General features: G+C 40.5%; 2 protein-coding genes across 3 annotated transcripts in view; one reads left to right on the top strand and one right to left on the bottom strand.

Moving 5' to 3' along the window:
• Positions 1-15,685, top strand: part of LOC128365329 (atos homolog protein B) — a 29,289-nt gene extending 13,604 nt beyond the window's left edge. For both annotated transcript variants that reach the window (XM_053326024.1, XM_053326023.1), the window contains exons 2-10: positions 5,215-5,401; positions 6,225-6,438; positions 7,009-8,368; positions 10,217-10,275; positions 10,602-10,701; positions 11,870-12,028; positions 13,001-13,069; positions 13,337-13,542; positions 14,322-15,685. In XM_053326024.1, the coding sequence (XP_053181999.1) occupies positions 7,181-8,368; positions 10,217-10,275; positions 10,602-10,701; positions 11,870-12,028; positions 13,001-13,069; positions 13,337-13,542; positions 14,322-14,475 (1,935 nt within the window). In that variant the 5' untranslated portion in view covers positions 5,215-5,401; positions 6,225-6,438; positions 7,009-7,180 and the 3' untranslated portion in view covers positions 14,476-15,685. The remainder of the gene's footprint in view (positions 1-5,214; positions 5,402-6,224; positions 6,439-7,008; positions 8,369-10,216; positions 10,276-10,601; positions 10,702-11,869; positions 12,029-13,000; positions 13,070-13,336; positions 13,543-14,321) is intronic.
• Positions 15,686-19,407: 3,722 nt separating this feature from the next.
• LOC128365332 (zinc finger protein OZF-like) lies at positions 19,408-21,343 on the bottom strand. The gene is made up of 2 exons (XM_053326027.1): positions 20,961-21,343; positions 19,408-20,834 (listed from the first exon to the last, which is right to left on the bottom strand). The coding sequence occupies exons 1-2, from the start codon at positions 21,130-21,132 to the stop codon at positions 19,477-19,479; spliced, it is 1,530 nt and encodes a 509-aa protein (XP_053182002.1). The 5' UTR covers positions 21,133-21,343; the 3' UTR covers positions 19,408-19,476.
• Positions 21,344-22,014: the final 671 nt, after the last annotated feature.

The following is a 22,014-nucleotide window of genomic DNA, read 5'->3' as shown; positions in this document are numbered from 1 at the left end:
TTATGGATCTACTTTACCCACTAGCCTGTATAATCATAGTATAAACACAATGGTATGTTATAACAGGTGTATAACATCTCTCAACTATTAAGTGATTGTTGTTCATGTAAACTCTACTTATTGTAAGAGTTTTATTGTTAATGTTGCATTAAAAAGTAGTTTCTTCTTCATTGCTAAAAGATATATGACGCTTTAAATGTCGTAAACATAGTGCATTAGTTTGTGTGTACACATGCATGTGACATTTGGCCTGTGCACATGTACACAGGCCAAATGTTAGGGTATTTTCTGAGTATAGGTGTTGGTTGTGAACTCTGTCCCCTTTCACCCCCCATACATCTCACTGAGTGCAGGTTTGTAGGTCAGCTGTCAGCATACCTCTGATAAGTTTGTGTGTGCTTCAGTGTTGGTGAGTAAACATGTGTGTGAGTTTAACTGAACCCATGCACAGTTTGTGTAAAGTGAGCCAAGAGTCTTAATTGGACTTCTGCCTCTTCTGCAGATGTTTTTGATAAACATGCTGATGCTTCAGTTGCCATTACAACGAGTGATCAGTGTCTCAGTTTAACAAGCTCTTAATTGGCTTTTCAGTGGATCTAACCTAGCGTGTGTGAGTCATTTGCTACATGTAGATCAGTACATTCTTTGTCTTTGTCTTAGCCTCTATTCAATGTTTCACCATCACATGTTACACCACCTCTCTCTCATGATGATTACATTAAACACCTCTGGGCCTCCTGATGTGCTGTAAGTCATCTGACCCAAGACTTTTGTCCTTTGACCTCATGACTCACCTGACACACTAGGTGGTTTGTCACACAGAACCATCTGAAAAGTTGTCCATGAAAACGGGTTGGAAGTTTAAAAAAAAAAAAAAAAATGCAGCAGGTTGATTGGATGAACCATCTGTATGTCACTGTCTTACCTTGTGAGGCAGATGGATTCGCCATGCTGACTGGTCCGAATCACCGGTGTTTTAGGCACAAGCGCATAACTTGAAGCTTGACAATGCGTTTTCTTGTGAGTTTGTGGGGTCATGATCTGAACAATGGTGCTTATGTGCAGACTTGTGTATGTTCTTATGAAGTCACAGAAATACAGACCTACACATATTTCAACAAATATCAGCCGCCAGATGAAGGACTGTGACTAGTGTGTCCCACTCCCAAATTAAATGTTTGATCTACACAACAGTCATGTGTCAAGTCAGGTGCTGAATGCATACTAGGTTCAAAACCTTTGACTTTAGCCCTTCTTGACACTGCTGGTTTGGATGTCTTTGTGGATCCAAAGCTAAAACTGAAGGCTCACAATACTTTTTCACACACTTTACAATCATGTAATTATTTAGTAGGAAGCTCAGGTTTTAGTCTGCTGTCTCCTAAACAGTTTTTTTAAATCACATATACAATGGTCATTTTTCTATTTTGTTTGCTGTGTATCCTAGCAGGAAATAAATACATTTCATTTATCCCTCCACTGTCTCATCTAATGTTCCTATTGTTGTCTTTAGCATATCTCTACTTTATGGCTAATTTAATTAGATTGTTTTTGTAAGCATGACTCAGTCTTCACTTTCTGTTCCAAATCTAGGCCTGTGCCAAGGTAAACTGAACTTGTTTTTACAAATTTTGTCAATTGGTCCCATTGGTCCTCTTCATCAGGTTTCTGTGCCCAATTAAGTCGTGTTATTATTTTTGATCTTGGTTTTTGTCATTGTTTCAACCACACATATTGTATTTCCTCCTCCTTTGTGCATGCAAATAAAACAACCCTAACCCTAAGATGTGACTTGAGTAAACAGGACTAGCCTGAGTTATTTAATTAGTTATTTCTGTGGGTTTCTTCCTAACCAAAAATATTTTTGAGCCTTGTAATTATAGCTGATTATTTTGCCAAATATTATTATCTGGGTACAACAGTATGACTTTTTGCAGCTTTGTAGTGAGGCAGTTATTTACCCACTGGACCACTTTTAAGAAATGCTAGTCACAAGAGGGTCCTAGTAGCTCATAAGAATTGTTTTTAGTTGAATAAATGTACTGATTTGAACAGGAGGATGTAGCCTGGTACAGCTTGATATGGGCTGTGAGCTCTACTCTCAGAACTGCTGGTTTATGTAGCCCTGACTGCTCTAGCCCTCCTCTACCTGCTCCTGCCGTATTTATACCTTCATCAAGGTCTGTAGTCTCTCTCTGTTCTCCTCTTCCTTTCTCACTCTCTCGCATTGCTTCTCTCTCTCTGTCTGGCTACGTCCCTCTTGTCAGGCGTTTCTCATTCCTTTGTCTGTCATCTCACTATTTCCAGCCTCGCTCTGTCGCTCTCTGAATGATTGCTTCCTGGTCCATTTCCAGAGATGCTGCAGATGTTCATGTGAGATTGCACCTGGCCTGCCAATGATGTGTAACATCTTCATGCCTCACATTAGCGAGGTTCAGACGATGAAACGTGAGATGATTTTTGATGATAATTATTTTCCAAAAATAGCAATAGCTACTAATAAAAGTGTTTTAAAAGATAGATGAGATTACAATGAGTTTTATTGACCAATATAGGAGAAATTTGACATTTTGAAGCAGCAAAAAGCTAATGTTTGCAAACACATTTAACATTTTTAGATTACATACTGGACTGTAATTGTTATTTTCATATCCTTACTTGTGTTGTGTGAGTAACATAACATGCATTTGACAAGACCAGTTTGTACCAGCTAAGGTGTATATGGGCACATTGTATTATAACCAGCCAGGTGCAAATGTTCATACAGTGTTCAGCGATGCAGTAATAGAGCTCATTAGTTCTAAAGTCTTGGTTGGCACATGCACTGAGCAACCTGAAGCCTTTCTTGGGGTGAAGCCAGAGCGTTTCCACTCCTCTGCTGGCTCGTGGATCAAGCCTGAAAAGGGCTGGGCTGCCTCTGCCAGGCTGCTGTATAGCTAGTTCAAAATAAGGTCAGAAATCAAGCGGGACCTAGCACAGAGCCTTTGGGTGCTCCCAGTGAGCTCTGACAGAGGCAATGACTATAAATACTCAGTGCTGACTCCTCACACGTTATTTCCCATCCCCCACTCCCTGTGTCTGCCCATGGGACTCCACCTGCCCCCAGAGGGAGGTGACAAAATGAGGTGACTCCATGTATTGTGTTGGTTAAACGGACATCAATTCACAACTTTTATTTTGTCTTGGTAATAACATCACTAATTGCAGTAAAGGAAGGTAACAAGATGTCCTCATTTAAGCGTGACTGGTCTGGTTTGATGCTAGGGTGTGCCCCACCGTGAGAAATAGCTGCAAAATGATCAAGTGCTTTGTTTTACACTGCATTAGTCCTCCAAAAGTATTAGCTTGGACAGTTGATGTATGATTAGTTTTGAGTATACAGACAATTGCCAATGTGCTCTTATGTTCATAAAACAATCCTTTATAGCATCCATTGTGTCCAGCTTTAGACAGTTGAACTCTATAAAACTGTGTTTTGTTGAGTGTTGAGGGAGGGGAAGTATGTTTTTCTTAGTGTGCACAATCTACATTTCCCAAAGGCATCACACTGACTGCATAGGAACCATATGTCATGTGAGTAATTACAGGTGACTTTGTCCCTGTGTGATTCTTTGTGCACAATGGTTGGAAAGTATGATTATGATGATATGCCATTATACTGGAATTGTGTATAATCGGGTCATAATGTATATGGGGGGGAAGTAGGGCTCAATCTGTTCCCTTTTATGTCCCTCTGTCTGCTTCTCTCGCCTTCTTGTGTCTTGTGTGACAGATGATTCCTCCCTTCTAGTTGAAGTTGAATACTTAATTGTCCCCAATGAATGAAACGACATGGAACACAATACATGCTCATGTAAACACTTTTTGTCAGCCAAGCAATGTAAACACTTAGAGTGCAGCTCCTGTCCTGCCATTTTATTAATCTAGCCTGACCATTACATATTAAAATCACAATTTGTGGTTCAACATCTTTAGCAGTTCCACAAGTGGGTACATTTCAAGTGTGTTTCAATCTAGTGGAAAATACCCATGAACGCCTGTCTTTTTACTACATTTCCTTTTTTTCACCAAGTTTTTCTGTCTTTCCTCTTGCATGATCTTTACGCATAATGTATTTGTAATGCATCTCCTCCTACATCATCACTTTTTTGTCACAACAATTCAAGGGGAAACGCAAGAAAGTGAAGTAACTGAAATTGACTAATACTTTTCCTCTTTGCTGAGTTACAGTATATGGGTGCCAAGCAAAGTGTGGGAGAGATTAGGTTGCTTGATTATATTTAAAACTCCTCTTATAGTTTACATCTCAAGGTTCTGATGAAACATGTAAGCACTTCAATCAAAGTCTTTGGCTCACTGTGTAGGCCAACTCAACACAGGCCTGCATCACAGTGTGTGGACATTTTGGCTGGTTGTGCACACCTCATGGAGCTCAGCCATTTTGTTGTGTTTGTAGATATTTTCTTGGAGGAGCATCTTTGCCGGGCTCCCCCTGCCCCCCTCCCCAGTACCCCCCACCCTCTCTCTCTCTCTCTCTCTCTCTCTCCGCTTCTCTTTCTCCCTCTTTGTGGGCAAGCACAAAGGAACCGTTATCCTTGGGCTACTGGTTGTCATGGCAATGGCTCACTGTGACTTCCCCCCTCCACATTCCCAAGTTCTGGTCCAAGTGGGTCGAGAAACAGCCCACTTCTTTTGGCCTAGCCCCATTTAGCACCAGGTTACCATTGGAAATGTCAAATCTGCTGCACGAGTGGCCCCCCCTCTCCTTATTCCACTCAACCAACCCAGAGTGTGGGGCAGCATGTGGTGGAAAATAAAGGAGAGTGATTGTGACATTTCTCCCTTAGGAGGCCGGTTGAGTAGTTAATTGATAAGTGAATTGATTTTTTAAATTGATTTGTCCTGTGTGTTGTTCTGAGTACAATAACACACTTTAATATTGACTTCTTAACTTGGCGTGTTTGGACACTATGTGTACCTGTGTCTCTATATCATTGTTACTTTAAGAGTGTAAGTTGAAACGTGTGTAAGTATGTATTTGTATCGCTGTGGATTTTTTTTTTGCATTTGTTTTGGTGTCATATTTTGTGTGCATTGTCTTTGTGTATCTGTGGATGTCCCATAACAGTGCACATCTTGTAATGACTGTTACAGTAAAGTATAAGGGACTCACTAATCGATGGTTTGTCTCTGTGTCTCTCTTTTGCTCTTCAGAAATTCTGGGTGGAATGACCCTGTCATGATGTCACTGTCATTGCGTACCCCACGCCCAGGTGATCATGGTGGGCGTGTCTGGCTATCAGCCGATCACAGAGGGAGTCCCAACAGAGTCACTTCCGGTTCATATTTAGAAGCACTTTTTCTCAGAAGCCTCCTGCATCACTGACACTTCGCCTCTTCGGTAAGTTTTAGCCTTTAAGATGGTGATTTGATGCAAGTTAGTCATTAGAGACCACTCTGTCTTTAGTGTAAAAAACAACAACCAAAATGCAGTTAATGTGTCTCAATCTAGTGTTTCCCAAATCAATTTGATGCAACTTCTCATGGAAATCCCCAAAGCCTTTCATAGCATCAGTAACTTTACTATTTTAACTATGGTGTCTGATGACTGTATTTTTCCTGTATTATATCATTACGTAATCACTTCCACAGTTATGCAGATGATACGCAGCTTTACATTGCTGGGTCTCCTGATGACACAGGGCCAATTGATGCCTTTTTTAAGTGTATTTTAGACATTAAGTCATGGATGGCAGAAAACTTTTATTTAGCCTATTTATTGTATAATTGTAGTTGTTTATATTATTATGTCGTGGAATTAATGCTTACTTATTAATTCTGGTTTGAATTTATTTTTATTAAGTCGTCATTTTTCATAAAATTTAAAAAAGAAGAACTTTATTTATTTATTTAATTATTTAAATTTATTTGGTTTTATCCGGTCTCTGGTGTTTCCTTGCTGCAAATTGCTTAGAGTAAGTTAGCGCTTCAGTTGCCTTCTTTCAAGTGTGTATGCATGTGTTATGTGTGAGAGAAAGTGTGTGTGTGTGTGTGTGTGTGTGTGTGTGTGTGGCTTTTGGCTTTACTGCTGCTTTGTTTTGCTTGCTTGTATTATGTAAAGCACTCTGCGCTACATTTTATTGTATGAAAAGTGCTATATAAATAAAGTCTGATAGATGATTGATTGATATCTCCTACCTGACCTCTTTATGTTTTCTCTTCAGGCTGTAGTTCCTGTGCCCACCTCCTCCACCTCTGGTTCCTGTGGAGTTCTTACTGTTTCCTTAAAAACTACCGTGGGATGTTGGTGTTGTTCTGTGGCAGTTGCCATGGAGATAGATGGGTTCCTTTACTAGGCCATTTCCGACACAACTTCCAGATGTTGTGCCAGATGCAGTGTGTCCACACGGACAGAATTAGACAAGGACAGGCACAGAGGTGAGATGCTCATCTTGGATATGACATCAAGACATTTACAGCAGACCATCCAGCTTTAAACTGTAAAGTGAAATGACAAGTGCTTAGATGTTATGTTCTATAAATTACAGTACATAATTTGCCCCATGGTTTAGGGCAGGAAAAGTTTACCACTGACTCCCTGTTTAGAGATGTCCTGTCATATGCCATAACATAGTGAAGTCATGACATCATAGCCATCGTCAAGGCAGTGTGTCAAAACCAACAATCAGAGGCATACCATTCCTTTGCTGTCACACTTAAGAAAGTGGAAAACACGGAGCCCACACCCCAGCTTTTACATTTTTTTGTCTGCATTTCTTCCAAGGTAAAAATAGAAAGGGAGAGTCCATCAACACTTGGCTGAAGCAAGTGTCAATATCAAATTTGTGTGAATTGACACACACATAAATTACAGCTGCCCATAAATATTCTTTTCATTTGAATTGTTGATACTGTTTCATCTTTCCCATTATTCGTTAAGTCTTACCTTCATTAATTACTTTATTTTAATCTGTCCTAAGCAGTAATACTGTATTTTGTTCCTCTCAGGTGCTGTGCAGCTCAGCTTCCTGATTCACACTGTATGACAACATCACAGCAGGAACTATAGGACTTCCTATTCCTGTGGAACCTCTTGCTCTGCCCTCTGGCACTTGTGAGGACCTACTTGACCCTGTTGCACAAAAGTTAGTTAGTACTCTTATACCCCAGCATAGAAACCATGCGACACATTCACGTGGAGTTAGCCCACAAAAAGGCTCCATTAGAGCTTCCAGCCCAGGAGGGGGACTTGCCTCCACCTACGGCTCCAACACAAAGCCTGGACCCTGGGGTCAGACCAGGGGCCCCCAGGCACTTTGGTCAGGAGGAGCTGCGACTTCAAAAGGTCTACCAGCTCTCCATTTTCTCCCAGTTGGGGGGATTTTCTACCTCCACAGAATCTCACACTGATGCCCAACAGAGACCTGTTCGGTTGGGTGTGAAAAGGGGGCTAGATGAGCCCCAGTTGACTCACAAGCGCCCCCACCTGGGGGATTCCTCAGACAGAGAAGCATTGGAGGGAGGGGTGCTGTGTGGGCCAGCCCCAACCCCAAATGTGGGGATGGGGTTAGTGATGGGCCATGGTGGGCCTGGTTCTGTATACTCTTGCACACAGATGGAGCACAGAGACTCTGAGGGGGGACTATCACCCAGGTCTCCACCCCTCTCCCCAAGCCACAACCCCTCCCGACGCCCAACTCAGCACAATCACGACAGGCCCATTCCTGATGTCTTTGCTCCACTCTCACCTAGATCCCCCCCAATGTGTGACCCACATGGGCATCTCTGTGATCAGGGTCATTCTCTTGGAAGCTCAGTCAGGACTGAGCAACCTAGTGGGGGCCGCACACCCACCTACTCACTAGGTAGCCCTGGAAATGAGAGTTGTAGTAATGGTATGTCTGGAGGCCAGCCTAGCCCCCACTTATATGAAATATCCACATATGAGACTCCCAGTCCCGCCAGCCCCACCAGCCCCCCAGGCCCCTTTTCCCCCCCTCATCACACAGAGCTGCAGGAACCAGGGGAGGCCACTGAATGGGAAGTTGGACTTGAATCCTCCCCACCGGAGCGAAGTGCCACTCAGGCTGCATCCACCTCCTCTAATGGCCTGGCCTCCTGGGAGAAGACTCCTAGCAGTAATGGCCACCGTCTATCCTCTGGAGGTCACTGGCCAGCCAAAAAGAGGCTTTTGTCCCCAAGTGACACGGGGGAGTCATGTTCAGAAGATGAGGGACCCTCCACTTCCAAAAGGAGCAGGCTGTCATTGCTAGCTTCAGGAATGGGCCCAGCCTCTTGTCGCAGCACAGATGCAAAAGCCGCACCTTTCTGGAACCATCTGCTGCCTTCCGCATGGGACCGGCCTAAGGTCAGCACACATTCATGTACATAACCACATACACACACAAGCACACTTATGTTGAAATACATACACACGTTTCTATTGTTGATGGAAATTGCTTTGTACAAGCTAATCTACCAAAACAATAATTGGTCACCTCAAGCTATAATTCCCACTTTTACGCCAACTTGTAACTATCGTTAGTTATTCTGTAACTTGGCCGTGACAACAAGACGCTAACACCTGTAGTGCATGGTTAGCTAGTTGCCTTTACACACAATGTACAGTGACAAACTAATTTATTGACACTCAAAAATTGCACAGAATTTAATCATATTCAGTACTATTTTTTTTTTCCAGAAATGCAATTAGCTGCTCTTGGCAAGTGTTTCCCAGTAGTTACAAATCTCCAATAGCAGCTGTGTCTGAATATATAGATGTAACAAAATATTCCCATGACCTTAACATATTTATAATGAACAAAACGTATCCAGAAAGTAAATGATAGCTGAGGAGAGCTCTTTTCTTTTCTTTTTTTTGTTTGACTAGGTGATACAGTTGTTTATATTCATAATTAACAGCCACTATAAATGGAGTGGTTACAAAGCATACATAAAAACACAGCATGTGCACATTTGCATGTGAAATAGTACAACTTTAGACAAAAACACAAACCGTAGACCACAGGACATCTAAGAATTTGCATCCAGAATAAGGAAGAGCTTGTTGAAAGGAAGTGCTCGATGGTAAGGCATGTTTGAGTCTTGTCTGGCTCAATAAAGAAGCAGAGACATAAAAAAAAAAAGACAAAGTAAGAGAAGAGAAAAAGTGAAAGAATGAAGTGATGGCTGGCTCATTATCACGCCACGCTGGAACAGCCTGAGTAGCTCCAGAATAAAGCCCATTGAGGGAGCGTCCATTGTTCCCTCCCATGAGTGCTGTGACTCTCATGCACATGGACACACATACAAATACACACATACTGGTACATGCATACACATCCATCCCACCTAAAAAAATGGTTCTGGAAGTGAATTGGTCATTTCTGAACACAAGGAGGCCAGAAAGAGCTTTGAATGCGTGTGCATGTGGGTACGTGGGATGGGGAGTGTACTGATAATTACAATGGGTTCACTAGTTCACTAGTTAGGTGGTCGTACAGTAGAGGGATCACATAGGTTTAGTGTATTCGTGAGGGAAGCACAGGCAGAAAGAGACAGGTGTAAGAAAGACACAAGAACACAAAATAGGGACACAGAGGAAGAGATAGCGATAGTTAAAGAAAAGGAGTGAGGTTATATTGTCACAGGTGCTGTTATTTACGGAAAATAAAAAGCGATTTGAGAAACTTAAAAAAGAGAGGGTGGGAAATATTCTAAAATGCTTTCTGTGGTTTTGATTAAATGTAATGATGCAACAACAGTAAGCTGACGAAGAGCCCCATGCTCTGTAGAGAGTCTTTGTATACTGTGATACCAATAAGCTAACAATGAGTGAAGGCTTAAGTGTAAACAAGTGGCAAGCAGGTAGCTTAGCGTTGGCTAATGACGAGTCATCTGACAGTTGGGTGGCCTTTACAAGGAACAGCAGTGTGGAAATGGGGAATGTTTATACGAGTGATGCAACGTCCAATAGTCAGTGGCCAGTAAGTAAGAGGACACCTGAAATACTCTACTACTCATTTTACACATTCAGTTACTCTTAATGAAACACTAAAACACAAACACATGCCTATTTATTCTTCAGTTGACTGTGTACAGAGAATTTAGTTTTTTAATATTTTATTTCTGAATCAATAAGTGAGGACATATCAATCAGGATTTTAAATGAGATGGATGAATTAATCATTTTCCCTTTTTCCCTCTCTGTGTTCAGACTGCCACAGACTGCACGAGATCAGGGAGGCGACTAAAAAGTGGGCTACGTCTAAAGAGGTGAGTGCTGCATCACGTTTTTAAGTTATACTACGTTTATTAAAATAGAAGAAAAACTGTACTAAATGGAGATTGAGAGGACAAGATTGAAACTTGAGCAGGTACACGGGGGCCAGAGTAAGTGTGTTTGGGTGTATGCACATGTGTGAATGGATGTAAGATCAGTGTCAGGTAGACTGAAGCAGTTATGGTGGGTTGTTTGTTTTCCAAATTACAGGGTTTTGTGTCTGGATTTAGATACACTCAAAGTGACTTGAAATGTTGGTGAAGTCAAATTAATGTAATCTCAACCACTAACCACTGGTCTGGTTTGTGTTCACATTCAGTCGGCAGCTGCGCAGCGGCAGACACACAGACAGCGGGCGTACCACACGTTCCAGTTTGCCCTCATCTTCCATCAGCAGATCACTACTAGGCAATTTTGAGGTAAAAATTGTTAATTTGTTGTTGTTTTTTCCAATAACTTCAGGAGACACTGGCGGCTGCAGGTCAAAGATAGTATACAAAACTTTAGCCAATGTAAACCCTTTGCAGATGCAGGAGAGCATAAATTCAGCTTTGGCAACATATTAAGTCCTTATTTAGAAGGTCCTAAGTACTTTTTTTCTTCGTGATCAGCAATTTTCAAATGCTCAGAGATCTTAAAATTTGGATTTTACCATTTTTATTCATTTGCATTTTGGTATTGTGCAGGGTGTGGAAAAAACCCCTGCAAAAATCCTTATTTATTGCTACCTCAACAATATAAAAGAATATTCATAATGTCACAATTAATGTAGATTATGACAAAAATTATAAAAAATAAATTACTAATTTTCCAAGAAAAAAGGAATAAAAATTCAATTTTATTATATTTTTAACTGTCCAACGTGAGTCTGTCAGTGCCATAGGAGTGCAGTGCTAAACTGGTGGAGTACTTAAGTGTTTTTTCAACCTTCTCTGTGGGACTTTTAATAAGATGTAATTTTAACCATTTTAACCAACAATTTTGTGATAGGTTGTGTAATGTACAGAATTTTCTGTCATTGTACCCACACTCTAAATATCCGAATACCAGTAATAAACACACAGTGGTTCAGGTTCCTCCCAGTGCTGAGTTCTTAATTTGTATTTGTAGCCTGAGACCTGCACTGTTTGTAAATGGGACTAGCAGTTTTTTTGTCATGGTTGTGGAGCCTCGCCCAGGATTTTGAAAACTAGCAGAGGATCTAGAGAACAAACGAGTGCCAAAATAATACAATAAACATGTCAAACATACTTGCTTTTCTTGTCATTGTAGCTAACACAGAAATCTCAAGATGGGGAATGCTGATATGCATTTATAACACTGTTGGTTCACCCGTTGATGCGTCAACACATCACTACCTTGGCTCATAGTGTTGTTGGCCAACAGATACATATTTTATAACTATGTTCAACACTGATCTGGTTTTAATTAAAATAAATAGATCAAGTATGGATTTGTAGATTTCACATTCAAAAGTAGGGCACTCTTCTGTTACATCAGCCAACCAGTAAACCGTGCCCCTGATGAACCCTGATGACACTTTTTAAAAGGCTCCTGCTGATGACTCTGTACTCGTTTGTCTTTCAGGAGTCCATACTGAAGGGACGCTTCTCCCCATCAGGCCGGATTGAAGGCTTCACGGCAGAGATCGGTGCCAGTGGCTCGTATTGCCCACAACACGTCACCCTGCCTGTGCAGGTTACATACTACGACATCTCAGAGCACAGCGCACCCTCACCCTTCCTGGTCAGTCTGTGTGTGTTTGTGTATGTGTGTGTGTGTCTGCTTGATTATGTATGTGAGTATGTATTATGTGTGAGTGTAGGCACATTATGTCACAATAAAACAAACAACAAACCACTGTATGCTGCATATGGCAGGTTCTTTTGTTTGCTAGAAGGAAAATAACGCACTCGAAAGAGAAGAAAATAGAGGTCAGAATAATAACACGGAACAATAACAAATAGAAAACTGGATTTAACGAGGTTGATGTTGGCTTGCCTCTGTATAGCCAGATGTAAAAAATATGTGGCATACTTTTCCTTGCATGCAAAATATTGTACCAAGTGTCCATATCAGCACTGAACAACACTATACATTTATTAGATAAAGCACCAGTCAAAAGTTTGGATACACTTTCTCATCCAAGTGAATGGTACTGGTACTGTATTTAATCATATAACAAAATAAGGTAGGACCAGTCATAGTCTAGTCATACTAACAATGCTGTTGATATAAAAATCTGTGTCTGTTGTTATTCTGGACCATTTGTAAACCAGCTGTTTTCACTTGTCTGAGATCCCTGCCTCATGTAGCCTTTGAATTGTTGTGTATAAAAGTGGTGATTGTCAGTCATCTTTTAGTTCGGCACTTTGAATTGTTAAATTGGCATTTAATATAATACCCTGTGTAGCTGCCTTTGTGACTATAGCATTATGCAATCATTTTTGAGTTATTCTGCTTTTTTGTGTGTGTTTGTTTTGGGGTTTTTGTATTGTTTTCATGATGAATTGGTTATTCAGGCAGAACCTAAACAGATGTGTTTTATTAGTTGGTCAAACCAAAATGAAAACTTCTATTGTAATACTGAAACCCGCTATCCTCTCTAAGAAGTTTTTAAGAGTTCACAGCTACTAATGCATGCCAAACAATAAGTTATTTACCGTTCCACTGATTTAAGGATGTTTAATCAGTAACATGGCTTTTTTTTTCTCACAGGGGGTGATATCCCTCGAGCCTCTTGGAAAGAAAGGATACAGCATACCCAAAGCAGGGACCATTCAAGTGGTAAGTTTATCTTATTTCTCTCCATCCTTACCTCACTCTTTGCTCGGGAAATGGCCAGGCTGCCTATAAACATCTCACAGATATCTCATGTGCAATACTTTAATTTAGTGACATGGAACATTTTGATATTATCCATACTAAAAAGATGTACCGTAGTTGATTTACATACTTGATGAGCTGTACTCTCTTCCAGTCAACCTAAATCATTGCTAGCTGTCTTATTTTTCCTGTTTTGTAATGGTGATTTGTCCTGACATTTGTCCTCAGACCTTATTTAATCCCAACAAAACTGTGGTGAAGATGTTTCTGGTGACCTACAACTTCGGCGACATGCCCGTCAATCACATGACTTTCCTGCGCCATCGTATCTTCCTGGTGCCTGTAGAGGAGGGCACGGAGGGGAAGAGCGAGGTGTCTCCAGGGAGCACAGTGCTAGACAGGAAGAAGATTCTCTGTTACCTGATACATCTAAGGTACGGCTGATGCTTTAAGTGCACCTGACTTTTAAATAGTTGATTTATCAGCCTGTGTTGTGACTTTGGGAATAGTATCCTGAGATTATTTTAATAATTTTTTTATGCTTACCCGAAATTTTTCTCATAAGCAATGGACACATCAACACAAAAGACACAAAATGGTATAATTCATATTATGTTGTTATACGCCTGTAAGGAAATGCTATATTTGTATTTTAATTTAATGCTAGGAAGCTATTTTTGTGTATTTGCAGTTATTTTCTGCAATTTAAGGGATATTTCAATTTCATTTGTTTTCAAGAGTTCAATTAACCTGAGGCTACTTTCAGCTGGCACTTAGCTTAGTTTAGTATAAATACAGGAAATGGGGTAAACAGTTGGGCTGGCTCTCTCACTGCATCTGCCTAAGAAACAGTCCTGCACATAACCCCTGTGAAGACACAAAGCGTTGTTTTTAGTCTGTGTGTTTTGTACAAATTAAACAAATGAGATATAATACTGTTAATTGTGAGCTTTAGAAATGCTGGAAGGTAGTCTTTTGTTACCTTTGGACAAAGCCAGGCTGTTTCCCCTCGTTAGATAAGATAACTGGCTGGTGACTATAGCTTAATATTTATGTACATGTGATATGAAAGAGGTATTTATCATCTCATCTAACTCTTGGCAAGGAAGCAAATAGGCTTAATTCCTTTTACAGCTTTTTTTTTTTGGCTTGTTTCAAAACCTTCAACATTTTTGGGTATTTTGCTAACAGCACTTTTTTGTTTCTGACTCAGATTCCAGAGCTCCAAATCTGGGAAGATCTACTTGCACAATGATATCCGGCTGCTATTTTCCCGCAAATCCATCGAAGTGGACACAGGGATCCCTTATGAGCTGAAATCTTTCACCGAGGTGCCAAGAAACCCTAAGTACTCCCCCCGTGTGTGACCCCAGCTTGACCCTTTGACCCCTCCCTGAACACCTACGCAGCCCCTCCTGTGCTTCCTAAAGAGGAGGGAGGAAAACAGACAGACTGCTAGAATGATGGACACAAAACTTGATAAGACTTGTTGAGACATGCCACATGCACACAAGACACATGTGCACATATGATACAGTGTTGGTCAAAAGTCCCACTTTAAGACATTTATCCTGCATAAAAACATTCAAACAGTCAAAACAAATTGGCGGAAGAAAATGTCTTGCAAACCAAACACGGCATTCCTCGTACCTTCCATTCACAGAATATGCTGAAAGTATAACAATATTTAACATTAGTGTAGCAGCAGGCCAGCATGCAGGCAATCAAAAGCAGGACTTTTACAATACTTTCATCTGTACAGAGAAATGCACAAACACTGACATGCACACAACAGACCGAAAACAGACTGACAAGACTCACGCACAGCACATCCTACACGCGTCACTGCTGAAACACTTCTGGTGGCGACTCTCTGAGTTCAGTGTTAACATGCATGCCTTGTGACTTAAACACCTGAGTTTTCCTCTAGTGCTGTATCACACTGTCCTTCACTCTGCCTGCAGCTGCAAATATCGTCCTAGACCAATAATTATAACTCCACATGTTTGGATGTGATTTAAAAAAAAAAAAAAAAAAAAGCCACAAACAATTAGCACACGCTACGATTGTGGGGTGGTTAAGATGTATATCCCCCTCTATATCCTTTACACACCAGCGGAGAGGAGATGAGCAGAGACACAAGCACTAGTGAAAGTGATCAGTCATCTTGATCAGATGTCTTATCAGTTGAAAAAAACCCCACACCGACATGATCTGACCCAACTCAGGACGTCTGTGGAAGAATCAATTTACCTTCTAACCATTTCTCTTATCATGGTACAGACCGCTGTGTACAGTTCAAGCCAGGAGGGTCATACCATGTCATGAAAAAAACAGGGGAATCCAGTTCATTTTATGTAGCCAGACTGAGGGACACTGTGCTGTTTTCTTTCTTTAAAATTTTCTTTTTTTTTTAGATTCTGTTCAGAACAGTATGATGTTGGAGCAGAAAATGAAAAAAAGAAAAATAAACAAGCTGTAGTATTTTTAATTTATGTTTTCGCAGATGTCTTAATAAGCAATATGCTGCACAAAGTAGAGTGTGTTTTTCAGCCGGACGACCTTTCTCTCTGGAGGGGCGGGGAGGGGGGATGGGAGGGGGGCAGTGGAGAAAGCAGAGAATTGAGAGTGAGGGAATGGGGGGCAGGGAGGAGGGAGGGATGATGGGGGAGGGAAGGGTGGTGGGGTATTTAATATGGATGGGGACAAAAGTCTATGTATATTTAAAAGAATAAACTTTGCGACTGGCGAGTAGAACCTGTTTGTTGTTGTTTTTGATCAACAGCCTCTTTTCTGGTGTAGTATTTTGCACTTTTTGGGTATTTCTTGTCACTGTTTTGAATATGCTGTAACAACAGTTATCCACTTTCACCTCAGTAACAGTTACTTGGGAGAAAAGTCTGTTCATATTGCTTTGAATCATTTGTCCCCTTCGAATTTGAGAGCAATTAGAGGTCATATTCATATTAAAATGATCATGCATCAGACCTTTAATTATGACAATGTTTTTAACCATTTTCTTAAAATGAAGTATCTATTTTAAATATACATATATATTTTAGGTTATTCTAACATGTAAGCAGGGTATCTTCTTCTCTTTCCACCCCTACTTGTATAACAATACAGTATTTTAGTTTGGCTATGTAACATAATTATCTGCACTTAACTGGCAACATTAATGGCAGGATGTGTATGTGTGTGTGCTTGAGAAAGCAAATAATAGACATAATGTCTGGCATATTGTCTAGGAATACATCCAGGGTACTGACACAGTTTCTCACATGTAAGCACCAGCTGATTAGTGTTCATAAAAGGAAGTCTGACAACAGAGGTTTACAGTTTGATTTCCTCTCTCAGGCAGATTGTTTAAAAATCTGCGTGAGAGAAAATAACATGGTCATTTTTCTCTCTCACCAGTCACCTTCAAGGTATCCTTGGGTTCATTGGCACATACTCCTACACACTCTCACTGCACCACTGAAACAGCTCAGAGGCGAAGAACAGAAAGACTTCAGTTGTTCTGGGCACTTGTGCAAATTTTCATGTCAAACAGTATGAATGTCAAATATGCTTTTGCTGAAAAAAGGCCCATGCTCTCCTAGCTAAAAAAAGATTTCAAAATACTAAGGGAACGTCTATATATATATCACATTAAGAAAACAGCCAGTCATGCCTGCAATACACTAATGGCAAATGAATCTGCTGCCATTCAAAAATAGTCAATTGCTCAGATTCAGCTCTCAGGTTTGTCATCAATTCAAATAAGATGTCATGGTAGAAATACACATAAAGGTTTAAAGGACGGGTCTAGAAGTGCAGTTTTGTCAGGTCTCTGCTCATATGGGTGTTAAAGGAAATTAATAGGCAGATAAATTAGCAAAAAAGGCTCTTAAAAGTGAAGTGTGTCAAATTTAGTGGCATTGGTGTTTTAATCATACATACACATTTATCCACATGGGGAGGTGGTCCTATTTCACAGAGGCCACCATGTTGCACCTCCATGTTTCAATAGTAGCCCAGAACAGACAAACCAAACTCTGGCTCTAGAGAAGGCCTCTTGTGTTTTTTGCTAGTTTTGTGAACACCTACATGCTTGGGCCTTTTGGGGGAGGGGGTGTTTTGGAGCAGTCTGTGGTGCGTGCTGTGCCTGAGAAGTGTTCTTTAAAGCAACGGGGCATTTAGAAATGGTAGTTTCTCTCTGAAGCCAAGGAATGTATTCCTACATATTTCCTTCCATGAGGTCAGTCCAGTATCTCAACATTCAGCTAACGACACTCTGAGACACACTAAATCTTTCAGCCAAGTCATCCTGGACCAGATTAAGCATCTTCATCATAGTCAACAGTAACTGGTCTGTTGGGTTGAGCTGGAAGCTATATGTGTAGAGAGAGATACAAGGTGTTCAGCCACTGATTAAAAGGCAACAAGCAACATGCCAGCAGGGAGCAGAGAGAGAGAGAGCTTCACTCCTAAGCAGAGTCTTTATGTTCCCTGGTCAGCAGTTGTGGGCAAAGGCATCAGGGGGAAAAAGATTTTAATATTGTTGATAAAACTTACATTGAATTGTCCTTTTTGTCTGAGCTAAGCAGTGGTGCTTTAGCGTACCCTACTGGTGATACAAGGTAATAGCACACAGAACATTTGTTAATGTCCTCTTTCATTATTACCATTTAATGAGGAAGGAGAAGATGCAATTTAAAAAAAAAAAAAAAAAAAAAAAAAGAGTAATATTTATACTTTTTTGTGGAAAAACCATACCAAACACAAATGTTCCAAGCAATGTATTTTATACGTCTACATACATACATGGCTGAAGGGGATCTTTAAATAAATCGTAAAATTCCCCAAATGTGAAGAAGTCCTTGATAGTTAGTTGCTTCAGCATAAACAACGGTTGGTGTCTAGATGGGAAAGGTCCTCAACTGAGGAAAGGTCCTCAACTCTTTTCATCAAATGTAAACCATTTTATTCAGTCTGTGTTGTACATCCCACCTCAGTCCTGTGTTAGTGAGGTAATGTCTGTGGAAATTTAACATCCAGATAAACAGGATTATTTTGGGAGAGTGTAACATAGCAGACCTCAACCAGAAACTGCCAACATATACAGAGCACATTAAAAGTCCCACCAGGGATAAAAACACATCAGACCACTGCTATACCATATTAAAAGATGGCTATCGCTCTGTTCCCTGTACACCTCACCCCTCCCCACCTGCACTCAGGATCAGTGAGGAGGATGTGTAGCAGGTCTTTTGATCTTCAACAGATCATTGGAACTGTGTGAATTGCTCTCCCACTTAACATGCTCCACAATCATCCCAATCCCCAAGAAACTCTCCATCACAGGACTGAGTGACTACAGGCCCATCACCCTGCTGTCATGAAGTCCTTTGAGAGGCTGGTGTTGACCCGCATGAAGGACATCACAGACCTCCTGCAGGTTAATGGATCATGTCAGACTCTCAACATGTTTCACCATATAAATGTAAGTGCTCTGACTTGATGTCAATCTGTTGTGTCTGTTTAAATGACCTTCTCCATCTCTAAGTAACTCATTTTTTGTCAAATGATTTCACCCATAAAAAATGACTTATGGTTGTGGTTCAACAGAGGTTTTTACTGACATGCTGACATACCCTTTCTCTGCTCACACCCACACAATTAAGTGAATGGAGCCAATGGCCTTAAATATCATCTTGCTTATATCTTAAAATATGTTGTGAATCTGGTAGTCTTCTATTATCACTAAAAAAGAACAGTAATATTACAATCAATTATCAGAGAGATGGTCACAGTAAGTAAAGGAAATATGAGGGCAGTGAGAAGAATAATGGCACCATACACTTAATGTGAAAGAAGATTGTTCAGAAATTTGGGAGATTAGTGTTACCAACAGTAATACAGTCTGATGAATAGAATAAAGACTCAGCTCAGTTGTCGCTTCAAGTTTTATAGCATACAGTGCTGAAGAGAATCATGCAGAATGTAAATACACAAGTCTCCAGGGAGGAAGTTCAACCAGCAGGAAATAGTAGACAATCAGTAAAAATAGTACAAGAACAATGTTTGCACAGTCCTTTAAAAAATACATTTCTCCCACATGAGCAACACAGTAATATAATGCGAGACACACTAGTTTAACTTAGTGAAACATGAAGTTAACATTGATAATAAACTCTTCTATTACATAAAGATTTTGTGGCTTCTTCTTTATGAAAAATGCTTGCTTGTTGGCTCTTTTTATGTGGAATTTCAGGTCACCAGAGTCAGAAAGAAGATCGCCTCTAATTGGTTTGGATCCTTGTGTGTCTTTTTTCTTTTCTGTGTGGGTTTTCAACAAATGACATCTGAAATCTCTCCCCCAATGTTTAGGAAGAATACGGCTTCTCACCCGTGTGTATTCTCATGTGAGCTTTCAGCGTTGACGTCTGACTGAATCTTTTCCCACAGGTGTCACAAGAGTACGGCTTCTCACCTGTGTGGGTTCTTATGTGGACCACCAATACATCTTTAGATCTGAAATCCCTCCCGCATATTTTGCAAGGATACGGCCGTTCGTCTGTATGTATTCTTTTGTGTTTTATCAAGTTTGACGAGTTGCAAAACCCTTTCCCGCAGGTGTTGCAAAGGTACGGCTTCTCACCCGTGTGTATTCTTTTGTGCTGTATTACATTTGATGGGTGATAAAACCTTTTCCCACATGTGTTACAGGAATACGGCCTCTCACCTGTGTGGGTTCTCATGTGGACCATCAATCCACTTTTATATCTGAAATTTCTCCCGCATGTTTTGCAAGAATATGGCCTCTCGTCTGTGTGGACTGCTAAATGTGCGTTCAGTGCTGATGTCAAACAAAATGTTTTCCCACAGGTGTTGCAAACATAAGGCTTCTCACCTGTGTGGACTGTCATGTGGGTTTTCAATCCTGACATTTTACTAAATCTTTTCCCACAGGTATCACATGAATATGGCTTCTCACCTGTGTGTAATCTTTTGTGCCTTATCAAGTTTGACGACTGGCCGAACCTTTTTCCACAGGTGTTGCAAAGGTACGGCTTCTCACCTGTGTGGGTTCTCATGTGGGCCATTAATCCACTATTACATCTGAAATCTTTCCCACATGTCTCGCAAGAATATGGCTTCTCACCTGTGTGGATTGTTAAATGAGCGTTCAGTGCCGATGTCGAACAGAAAGTTTTCAAACAGGTGTCACATTTTAAAGATGGTTTCCCTGTATAAGTGTCACTGTGAATCTTTAGCATGGTGTAACTGTCCTCATTGCCAGTGTGACTTTCGCCTTTGTGGTGACTTGTATGTGGTTTTGGCTCTGTATTTCTAGTAGATCCTGAGTCTCCTTGTCTGCCTCCTTTGTGATCTTGACTCTCAGCTACATGAGAGGTACGGGAAAGGAACTGGTCGTCATTATTTAATTGTGGTATCACAGAGTTTTTAACTGACATGCTGACAACATGCTCGTCCTCTGCTGCACTCTGAGTTTCATCAGAATTCAAGTCCAGAGTCTGCTCTTCACTTTCCTCACAAGTAGGAGTCAACATAAAGGGTTCAGTCTCCTGCTTCAGCACCAGCTCCTCCTGCTCCTCTTTAATCTGTGGAGGCTCTGGGTCCTCTTGGTCCAAACTGGAGTTCCTCTCCTGGTTGCAGAGCTGCTGGTCAGTGAGATTCTCCTCCTCCTCTTCCTCCTTACAGACATGTTGCTGTGGGAGCTCTGGAGGGACAAAGGTCACAAGAAGCAGGTTACTACAAATATAACAACAGAAACATGCACATGGGGCAAATAAATACAACCACTGGGATCTCATTTGAGTCATATTCTTCTTAAGACCTTACAGACCTATAATGTTTAAGTCCATTTCAGGTTTCCAAGCGGTATCCAGCAGTCTGCGCTGACGGTCGATCTCTTCTTCATACTCGATGATAGTTTTGTGAAAAACTCTGAATATTTCTTCAGCAGCAGCAGTTAGTCGCTCGTTGATTAACTCTCTCAAACAATGAACTGAAGACATTGTTGATGAATTACCAGTAAGCTGTCTCACTGTGTTGTTGATAGGCTACTCCCAGATAACTCAAACACACCCTGTAGCTAACACGACTAGCTCCTGCCTTGTTTACTTCCGCTGAGTGTAGCACTGTAAAGATCCGACCTTTATATCTGTCTTAATACATTCATGGTTCCGTTAGTGAAACGTGTGCTCATATTCTTGTCCTTATAACGTTGTTTTTATATTTATTATCAGTAGCAGTTGGCCTAGCGGTATTGACAAATGACTTCTTATTCTTCTTCGTTTTGAGACATATTTTCACCTATTTACAGCACCCACACGACTGAAAACAGGAATATAAAGACTCTAACGCAACAGTAGGTGGCAGTAAAGACCCGCCTGGTTGTAATTCACCAGTAAGGGTAATTATAATTTTTATTTTTATTTCGTTTTTCGTTTTGTTTTTTTAAAATTTCAGTTTAGTTTGAGTTAGTTTAACAAGACGTGGTTACGTAGTTGTATTTTTATTTTGAGAATTGACTAGTGTTAGTTTAGTTTTTATTTAGTTTTAGTTTTTCAGGTATTAGGAGGAAAGCCTTGATTTGTAGAAGCTGAAAAGGAAAGAATGTATGACACCAAATATGGTTTATCAACTCATTGTTTATTAAAGGTACCATATTGTGCAAAGCCATTTAATTATTTTATTCTTCAACTATTAACAATGCTCAACACACCACAGAGCTAATTATCACCTGGAGCTAAATCAAAAGCAGAACATGAAATGGTCTGCGACAATGAAAACAAATCTGATTTTATCTGTTTTAGACTACATACAGAGAACTAAAATTAACACATTTTTGGTGGTTTTTGATGTGTTTGCAGTTTGTCTGTTTATGCCAGACACTG

Source organism: Scomber japonicus, chromosome 9 (assembly GCF_027409825.1).
Source record: "Scomber japonicus isolate fScoJap1 chromosome 9, fScoJap1.pri, whole genome shotgun sequence".
NCBI lineage: Eukaryota > Metazoa > Chordata > Actinopteri > Scombriformes > Scombridae > Scomber > Scomber japonicus.
The sequence above is the reverse complement of the archived record's forward strand: the minus strand, read 5'-3'. Positions and strand labels throughout refer to the sequence as shown.